The sequence below is a fragment of the Sinocyclocheilus rhinocerous genome, unplaced genomic scaffold (genome assembly GCF_001515625.1).
Source record: "Sinocyclocheilus rhinocerous isolate Xijiao unplaced genomic scaffold, SAMN03320098_v1.1 scaffold2653, whole genome shotgun sequence".
Lineage (NCBI taxonomy): Eukaryota > Metazoa > Chordata > Actinopteri > Cypriniformes > Cyprinidae > Sinocyclocheilus > Sinocyclocheilus rhinocerous.
This window is the reverse complement of record NW_015664693.1, coordinates 537,998-548,166: the sequence shown is the minus strand read 5'-3', so window position 1 is coordinate 548,166 and position 10,169 is coordinate 537,998. Positions and strand designations below refer to the sequence as shown.

General features: G+C 34.6%; 1 protein-coding gene across 1 annotated transcript in view; it reads left to right on the top strand.

Annotated features, from left to right (window-relative positions):
* The window catches only part of LOC107730379 (lysosomal-trafficking regulator-like), a 97,745-nt gene that overhangs the window by 18,548 nt on the left and 69,028 nt on the right, over positions 1 to 10,169 (top strand). The window contains exons 7-10 of the mRNA XM_016541202.1: positions 2,114 to 2,270; positions 6,419 to 6,645; positions 7,106 to 7,172; positions 7,830 to 7,939. Coding sequence (XP_016396688.1) covers positions 2,114 to 2,270; positions 6,419 to 6,645; positions 7,106 to 7,172; positions 7,830 to 7,939 — 561 coding nt within the window. The remainder of the gene's footprint in view (positions 1 to 2,113; positions 2,271 to 6,418; positions 6,646 to 7,105; positions 7,173 to 7,829; positions 7,940 to 10,169) is intronic.

Below are 10,169 nucleotides of genomic sequence, written 5' to 3'. Positions count from 1 at the left end.
TACTTGAATTTCAAGTATATTTTTAATACATTTAATACTACGTCTTTTTCACCTGGGAGATCCCTAAACAAGATCATATCTGCTTGTAGAAGCATTTTTAAAATTTGAACTAGCACCTCATGACTACACCACGTTATTTATGAGAAGCTGCAAAAGACACAGGCACAAGTGGAATGTACAAAACATGGTGACATAAATTTTTAAGTAAATATAATGTGTGACATATTGCGTCACCAAAAATTATTGAGGTCATGTACATATATTGCGCGATAAGTCGATATATTGATTATTGTGACAGGCCTATTGAGGGCTTTTCTTACCAGCAGTATTGTCTGTAGTGAAACACATCACCGAATAATTCCCAAATAAATCTTATCATTTGGACATAGTAAGATTTGTTTTGGCGCTCTTCAGTTCTTTAATACGTAAATCTGCTTTCTGAAGTAAAATGACCTCTGGCCAACAAGGATAAACAGCCTTTTTGTGTGTTTTTGTGTGATTGAGCACCGTGGGGCACACGGGGGATATATTTTATGTGGAAACAGCCAGCTGATGTGGTCCTGTGACCAAAATCATATTTTTTTTTACTTTACCAGCTTTCTGAAATCATAAAATTTGTCTCTCTAACAAAGACAACACCAGAAGCGGTGTTATACGGATTGTTTACTTTAATTTTTTTGCAATGCAACAAGACATTATTCTGAAAAGAGCTTGTTTTCTAGAAGGTAAGAATCTGCTGCCTGCTTTGCTTTAATCTACTTTGCTACTTCTTGTTCTGATATGTTGTGATGTTGGAGAAACGAAAGCTCTCAAATTTAGAACTTAGGTTACTTTGTGTGCTTGTGTAAGAGAGAGTGATTTTGGACTTTTCGTTTTAACTTTGATGCTTGAACACGTAGTCCTTTTATTTATTTATGCTTTTTGTTTTTACTTTTATTTATTAATAAATAAACAAACAATAAACAGACGTTTTTATTAGTTACCAAATGGTAAAATTAGTGTCTTTGCAGTGCTGACGCATACTAGCATGCTCATCATTGCTGGGCAGTGCTTTACACACAATTCTTTGCTGGCCTTATAAAGTTTGTACTGTCTTTAAAAAAAAAAAGAGAGACTCAAATCATCTTCAGTTCTTCTGACACCTATTCTACACAATACTTCAGAAAAACCATAATGAAAGTGCAAGTGAAGACACAAAACAGGAAGTGAGGCAGTGTCAGAGCAAAGGTTTTTGAATATTCGCGTGAAGCTTATATGGGACAATTGTAACTGAAAATCTATATGAACTGCTTGCTATGATTAAACAATAACAATATTAACAATAATAATAATAATAATAATGTAATGTATGTACTGTAACAGATTTGATATAAAAAAAGTGTTTTTAATGTTTATTTTATTTTCACAGGAGATTGTGAACATCTACCCATCCATAAACCCCCCGACACTGACAGCACATCAGTCTAATATCCTAATGATTTTTGGCATAAAAGAAAAATCGATAATTTTTAACCATACAATGTATTTTTGGATATTGGTACAAATACTATTTTAATTACAATTCCATCCCTCCATCTAGTAATAATAACAACAACAATAAATAAAGTGTGTGTGTGTATATAATTACAATTTTATACTTAATTATGGCAATGTTTTAATTATTTATACATTATTTTGTCATTATATTATTTTATTTATAATTCATCCCTCTATCTAGTAGTAGTAGTATAATAATAATTAAGTATATATTAATAAACATATTATTAAATATTTATAATTTATTATAATATAATAATGTTAAAACTGTTTTATTTAAAATATAAATTTATTATATTAAATATTGAACTATAAATATTGAACTATAAATTGTATATATATTGTTTTATATATATTTTTATATGTATATTTGTTTTATATTATTAGCATCTCAGTCTAGTATTATTATTATTAAAGGAGTATATTTATATTTGAATAATCATATTAATACATTTAATATTTTATTATATTATAAATAGTTTAATCTGTTTTATTATTTCTAAATTTCTCTTTGTGTTATTTAATATTCTAATCCATCCGTTCCATCTAATACTGGTCTTTCTGTCCCTCTGCGCAGAAGTCTCAAGTCAGTGGTGAGGTGGCACCTCCAGCAGGTGATCTGTCAGAGGAGGTGGATGAAGCTCAGGTGAGTGGGGCTCCACCCTTGGGAGAAGAGGAAGGCTATGAGGCAGACAGTGAAAGTAACCCTGAGGACTCCACCCGTCAGGAGGAAGGTAGTACCACCCATTTATACTGACATGAGAGTCTGCATTGTGCTGGTCACTTGTTTAACTGTAGAGTGTATGTGCATATTATCTACAGCCAAAAGTATCTTGTGTAGTTTGTTAGTTTTAAAGGCTTGTTATTGTAATGTTAACATCCTGAAATGAAAGTGCAAAGTAATTATCATCACAGTTAGCCAGGCTGAAAAGTGCATAGTAACTGATAGCAGGGGGAATTTCTAGAATGATCTAGAATGCGGTAGCCGGTCTGAGCCGGTTAGTGTCAGGTAGGACGAGTGAAATTCTGGTCAAGCGGTACGTGATCCTGTTCTCTAGTCACATGCAGCGCTGGCTCTCTCGCCCTGAGAATGGTGTCATTGTTTCCTTCGGCTATGATGTAAGTCCACCGTGTTGAGCCGTGTCTTGTGACTGCAGCTTTTGACTAGTCTATTACGTACACAGATATGTGTGTGATTTTGTAAGATCACTCGCTTTTGCACGAGGGCCTGTAGTTGATCTAATTTATAATGGAGGGAACTGAAGGCAAAGCACAGTGTTTACTGACTTTTTTGTAAGCTAAAGCGCATAGCAACTAGCGACATTTTGGATAAACTTAAGCTTTCATTCAGTAGAATAATATCACCGGTTTCGCCCCGCGAGCGCGAGGTTTCGCCTTCCCGACGCAGCTCGTCTTTCTCGACCGGCAGAGTTTGCAGCACATTCAACGGACTGAACCGCAGCAGACTTGTGAATGAATGAGTGCAAATCAGCGTTTCCAAAAACCTATCACTGTTGATTGTCTGGGCATATGAACATGAATGTAGTCTAGGGCTGTGCAATTAATCGAAATTCAATTTCGATTTCTGCCTCCTACGATTATGAAAATACAATAATCGAGATAAAACGATTATTGCGTCCCATTCCGCCACCTTTCCAGCGGTGCTCTTTCGTTCCTCCATAAAAGCCCAATTTCACGTGCAAATCAGTAAAATCGTGTAACGAGACTTTTGCAAAACGGGACGTGCTTGATTTATTTAAGTTGATTAGATTTATTTATGTTTTTAAAAGTGTGAAAGAGAACTTGCGCTTCCTCGGGAAGATTAACGTTACTGTGCATGCGCTCAGAGACGGAACACAACACGTACATGTAAAGTCATCTTTTAGCGCCTAAACGGTCAAATACACACAAAAATGTGTCAGAATGCGGAGCTTAGTGATTATTCACGTAAACCCTCGTCGGTTATATAATAAATGAATGTAAAGAGTTGAGAATGAAAATACATGTGTAACAGTAAATTGGATCTAAGAAACAAAGAAAGTTTCATTCTTGCAGGGAAGACTAGTTTGTTTTATTTTACATTTGATTATTCATTTCTGTAGCAGGCTGTTAAATGCTTGAGAGTTGCATAAAAAACATTAAAGCAAAGTTTGTTTCATTAATTGGATATTTTTATTCTATTGTATTTGTCTTTACTTTTTTATTACTGGCAGTTTAATTATTTTCAATAATTTTGAGGACCTTTTTTGTTGTTGTTGTTGTTTTTTTTATAACTAATATTAGTTACTCTGGTATTCTGCTGCGGTATTGAGAATTGTGACATTTCGCTGGTCTCTAAAATGTATATGTCATAGCAACCTTATTTACAGAAAATATATATTTGATATATAACACTATCTTTAAATAAATCTATCATATAAAGTTTTGGTCATATGGCCCACTAATAATCGTTTTAAATAATCGTGATTACAGTATTGACCAAAATAATCGTGATTATGATTTTTGTCATAATCGAGCAGCCCTAATACATACTGTATATACTGTACATATACATATATTCATACATAATTCATCCTCTTTTCATCAACAAAAAAGATATATGTAACCAAAATTAAAAGTCAAAGGCAAATTAAGTAAATGTGTTTCAGTGCTTTAAATAAAATTGATATATAGAAGACAACTGCATTTAGCTGAAAGTAGCGTGTATGTGGCCAAAGAGAATGTCTTGTGGTTCATAATGTTTGTGTCAGTATATTATCTGAGAGAAAATTGTAGAGTTTCAATAAGCCAGTATGAGGAGTTGTGTGAAATGGGAGGCACTGAGAAAGTGTGTCCTTCAGGAACGGAGAGACGAATGTGTCGTCTGTGGATTAGACAGGAAGCTGTTGTTTGTGAACTGGGCCGTAGAGCAGGGTGAAGTGAATTAGATTGTGTGAGAGAGTTATTGCAATGTTTCTGGTAAACGTATTGTGTCATGTTGCTATCAGGACATTGTATCAATCACCATGACAACACTGTCAATCACCTGCCATCTCTGCACTGTCCTCACAGTGTCACCTTTGAACACACACACATGACTCTCTCCTTGAATATCTTGAGGGACACATAACTCTTCTCAAGGCTGGATATCAGATGGAGCAGGACAGAGTCACTATAAAGCACTTCTTCTTTTAACCTTCTTCATTCATTATTTTACTCCACTTTAATATCCAGCCTTGTTTTATTTTTATTTTTTTTTAATGTGTGAGCATCTGTTGTGTTTTTAAATAGATAGATGGATGGATAAGTGGACAAGTATAATGATAGATAGATAGATAGATAGATAGATGTTCATTTGCTATTACATTCAAACATGTCAAGTTAGGCATATTTTATGTCTTGCCCATCAATGGCTGACTTAATTGTATGGTCTTGACAGAAGGATAGAGAGGAAGGAAGGAAAAGAAACGAATAAAAAACAGCAATATTAGCTGAGTCAGCTGTAGGAAGTAGTGTGGGTAGATATCCTGTACACACCTCCTCACAGCGAGGAGAAAAGAACATGATGTCACTCTGAGAAGAATGAATGGGCTGACGTCACACATGCAACCCACCTGCTGAAGCGGCGTGTGTGTGTGTGTGTGTGTGTGTGTGTGAGAGTGAGAGTGATGAGACTCACTCCCCGGTGATATTGAAGAGGACGAGTGTGTGAGACTTGATGATGAGAAGATGTCATAGCAACCTTATTTACAGAAAATATATATTTGATATATAACACTATCTTTAAATAAATCTATCATATAAAGTTTTGGTCATATGGCCCACTAATAATCGTTTTAAATAATCGTGATTACAGTATTGACCAAAATAATCGTGATTATGATTTTTGTCATAATCGAGCAGCCCTAATGTAGTCTGTAAATATGCACATAGTTTGTTACACAGACGGACGTTTGTACTGCTTGATATATAAAATAAAGTAATATAATTCACTGCTGTATAACAGCATATTGCTGTTATAATTCAAGATTTTAGCAATTCAGTTGAAGTGACTGCAGGTTACATTGAAGTACTATTTCAGAAACAGAAAATATGTAAATGAGAACTGCTTTATTCGGCATTTAGTTATAAAAATGCAGTAACGTTACTGTATGTAACTGTTCAGAGAGTAAACACAAGTACGACTTGATGACGTCATGAATATGATAATTACATTTACATTTAGGTATTTAGCAGACGCTTTTATCCAAAGCGACTTACAAAGTAGGACAATAGAAGCAATTTTTTTTTTAAGTAAATAGAATAGAAAAAGAATAGAGAACGTTAGTGTTAAAGAATAATTAGCATATATAAAGTTGAATTGTTCTATAAAGTTATAAGCATGTTTATTAAAAACAAGTTTTGTAATAACAATTATTCTGGACCTTTTGACTTTGTTGAGAATTCAGATTCGGACCTTTGAATGTAAACTTTTAGAACCCCTGGTTTATCTATTGTTCCATTGTCTTTTTATCATTCTCTTTTTATCATTCTCTTTTTCTGTTTGTTATATCTTTCTGTTATCTATCTGTCTATCTGTCTGTCTGTCAGTCAGTCTGAGGGAGTGCTCTGTGTGCGCGTGTGTTTGTGTGTGTGTGAGGCAGAACTTCATTAATGAAAAGCACCCAGATCTTGCGTAGGAGCTGAAGGGTAGTCCACAGTTAAATCAAGTGGGTTCTCCGGTTTGTGGCACCTCCATCAGCTTAATTCATTTCACTGAGCTGGAGCTCTGAGCGCTGTGAGCAGCCTCTGTACATACAGTACTTGCTCTTCAGTCCTTCTGTATGTACTCTTGCAGCACCACCAATTATTATATTATTATTATTGTGTTGTTTATAGTCTGTCTTCTGTCTTCCTGTGACAGGGATAAAGGTGGAGGCTGGAGTCTCGTCGGGGGAATGTACGTTAGGAATGGCAGGAGTGCCTCAGGGCTCCGGCCGCGGCCATCTGCTGTTCCCGGAGATCTGCTTGATGGAGCTACAGCTGTTAGCCAGTGGCTCTCCAGACCTGGAGGTTTTGGGCCACGTTTTGCAGAGCCTGTTTGGAGCTGTGAAAGGCCACCACAACAACGCAGCGCTGCTCTACCAGCAGGTCAGACTCTTATCTCATGCCGAACTGATTTATTTATGTATGCGATTACATATTAATGCTACACAGCGACATATCTTATTCCAGAAGACCTTTTGTCTATGTTACCTACCTTCAATTGGTAGAAAGTTTTGTTCCAGTAACCAGTTGAAAGAGTATACTTGAAACCAAAGAATCTATGTAGCAGGAGCAATATGACCTTATGCAAACCTTTGAGAATTTGAGATTTTTTGTTATTTTAGCTCTAAAAGAAGAGTCTGGATTTTAAGCCTTGCAGCTGCATTTCGAAAGTTCTTTATGATTTTTATTGGAGACATCTTTATAGGTTTTATGAAGTATTGTGATTTATTGTTGCTTTGTACCCTTGTCAATAATGGTTTGCACTTTCTGGCGAGCTGGATTAAATCATCTTTACTGTATTTATGAAGAAATGTGATCCGTCATGCTCTTTTTCTCTTGTCAGGGTGGTGTGAAAGCTATTCTCACTGGATTTCAGAACATTCTCAGCCAATCAGATGCCTCCTATAAAGGTGTATATTATTTATACTTAAATTATGCACATTTCCTCTAATTATAATCACTGCAATGTGCCCAGATTTTTTGTCTTAATACTTTTGAGTTTAATCATAATTCGCATTATTCTCAAGGGGTTTCTTACAGTATTTTACTGTATTACACAAAAAATACTGCAATACAATGAATAAAAAATAAAGAAAAAACTCAAATTTAATGAAAGGCAGTACAACAAATAAAAATTATTTATACAGATTTTTTAAAATATACATATATTTCTTTTAATATTATATATTACTTAAATTAATATAATAAATATTATGTGAGAAATACAAATTTATTTTATAAAAATATTTATTATTTTATAAATATAAAGAATTTAGAAATAAATTCTTTATAAATATTTTTTTATGATTTTATATAGTTGAGATTATTGGGAAGTTAATGTTTTTGATAACGAGGGCACATGAATTAAAAAAAGTAATAGTGAGGTGCACAGATAAATTATTTATAGTACAATTTATAATAAATACTGCAATATTTCAAAAAAAAAAAAGAAAAGAAAGAAAGGAATTCTCCATTTTAATTTCATGGTGACTAAAAAAATTTTGTTTTGCTGATCATGCCAAGTCATGTTAATTAGCCTTAAACATTGGTCTAATTGCTCTATGCAGAGTGCCAGACAATACTGATGGAGCTGCTTGTTGCCATGGTGAGTGACAGGATGACATCGGAGGAACTCGCCCTGTTGACACGCCTCTTCCTGGAGAAGACTCCGCCCACTGTAAGTGCAACCTCACATAGCATTTAAATTAGGTATTGTGGGCCAAAAACACTACATCAACCCTTCCCACTTTCCAGAGTAAAGGAAAGGGTTTGAAATTACACAATGCAAATGTGATCAGTGTGATCAAACACCCTAGAAACAGGTTTATTTTTAACACAGTGCCAGAAAGTGGACATGCTGATGCAGAATGTGCTTTTACTAATGCCAACCTTTGGTGTGTCAACGCTGATAGAAATTCATTATCTTTCTCTTTGTTCAAGTTTTTCTTTAAGCAGCTCGCCAGTTTTTGATTGCCAGTCCTCCTCTGCTATTGCCTCAATATTTTGTGGCTTTGGCATACTATAGATTGAAGATGCAGAATAAATCTACATATAAAGCTCAGTGATCACCTAGTCACTTGTGGGAAATCTAGCTGGCTAGTTGTTTATCCTGCCCCTTTCCTTGTATATTCAACATTTAACATACTGCATTTTGTGTTTTCTTAATTTATGCTTAACTGCTGTATCGAATCATTGTATTTTCTGGACTTTTTTTGGCATCTACTGTATGCCATCCATGGAGTATCGCTAATGGCCCTGTGAAATGTGCTTTTCACACCATCGTGTAAATGAAGCTCCATATGGAGTCATAAGTCAGAGTCTCTACCTCAGAAACACACGCAGTCTTTAGTGCTCATAACAGCATTAGTGCACTTTCATTGTACCAGGCGACTGAAACAGACTTCCCCAGTGTGTGAATTTCACAAAACCTGTCAATAGGTCATATTTGTGAAGATTGAATTGTTGAGCAGCACATTTTAGTGTGGACTGCTGTTCGAGTTCTGCTCACCAAGGCTACATTTATTTGATTAAAAATACAGTAAAACCAGTAATAGTGTGAAATATTTTTACTATCTAAAATAACTACTTATTATTTGAATATATTCTAAAATGTAATTTATTCCTGTGATATAAAGGTGAATTTTCAACATCATTACTCCAGTCTCCAGTGTCACATGATCCTTCAGAAATCATTCTAATATGCTGATTTGCTGCCCAATATACAGTGTATATATATATATATATATATATATACATTTTATATATATATATATATATATATATATATATATTAGGGTTGTCAGTCGAGTCAAATATTTAATCATGATTAATCGCATGATCGTCATGAGTTAACTCGTGATTAATCACAACTTAATCACACATTTTTATCTGTTCTGAATGTATCTTAAATAAATACTAAGTTTTTAATTAATACTCTAATCAACATGGGCATGGACAAATAAGGTGTTTATTATTAGTGAAACCATAGTCAACATAGAGCATGAAGACTAGACATGTTTCAAAGGTCATAGATGTTTTTCAAAGAACTTGTTCATGTCTATTAGACACATGAAAAAAGAACATAGAAATACCAGGCTCCCATTACTTCTCTTTCTTTGCACTGAGCAATTAATTTACTTACACAAGCCCGTTTACATTATTTGCAGGAAAGGGCAGCTCACTTCTTCTGAACATGCAAAATGTACATTTATTATTTATTATTACATTTGTTTGCCTCTCTGTGCCCACATACTGTATTTTGATGCAGCTAAATTCTCAATAAAACTGTTTTCATTGATATATTTTACTGTTTCTGTTGTCAGACAACCGAATTAATATGAAATAGTGAGTCAAACGCAAGCCGTTAAGACTACATAGCTCTCCCTTCCAAGATGTTAATCTGAAAAAGAATCCTGATTTATAATCGAGCCGTCGTCTGACAAAATCAAATAGGCTACACATAAGATAAAGACGATCGCTGTGCTGTGATTTTGGCTATACTTGTATGTAAAATTAGAAAAACAACATAATGTCTGTTTTAACTGAAAGCGCTGCTCCTCTCAGCCGCTTGCTGAACAGAGCAGACGCAGAGAAAGAGGTGCGTGCGCAGCGAGAAAGAGAGACTTTGCGCTCGCGCGGCAGTACCGGAGAGTCTCAGAAACTAAATAAGGTTTGGGCAAACCCTAAAGATTTGTCGCTAGGTGCTTTTTGAAAAAAAAGAAAAAGAAAAAAAAAACACTAAAGGGGTCTGTAAATTCACTAAATCTAGCAACAAAGTCACAACAGGTCAAACAGAAAATGCGCGCTGCGTTAATCGCGCGTTAATAAACTTAGTGCCGTTAAAATTAATTTGTGTTAACGCGTTATTAATGCGTTATTTGTTAATATTTGTGGAGAAAAAAAAAAAA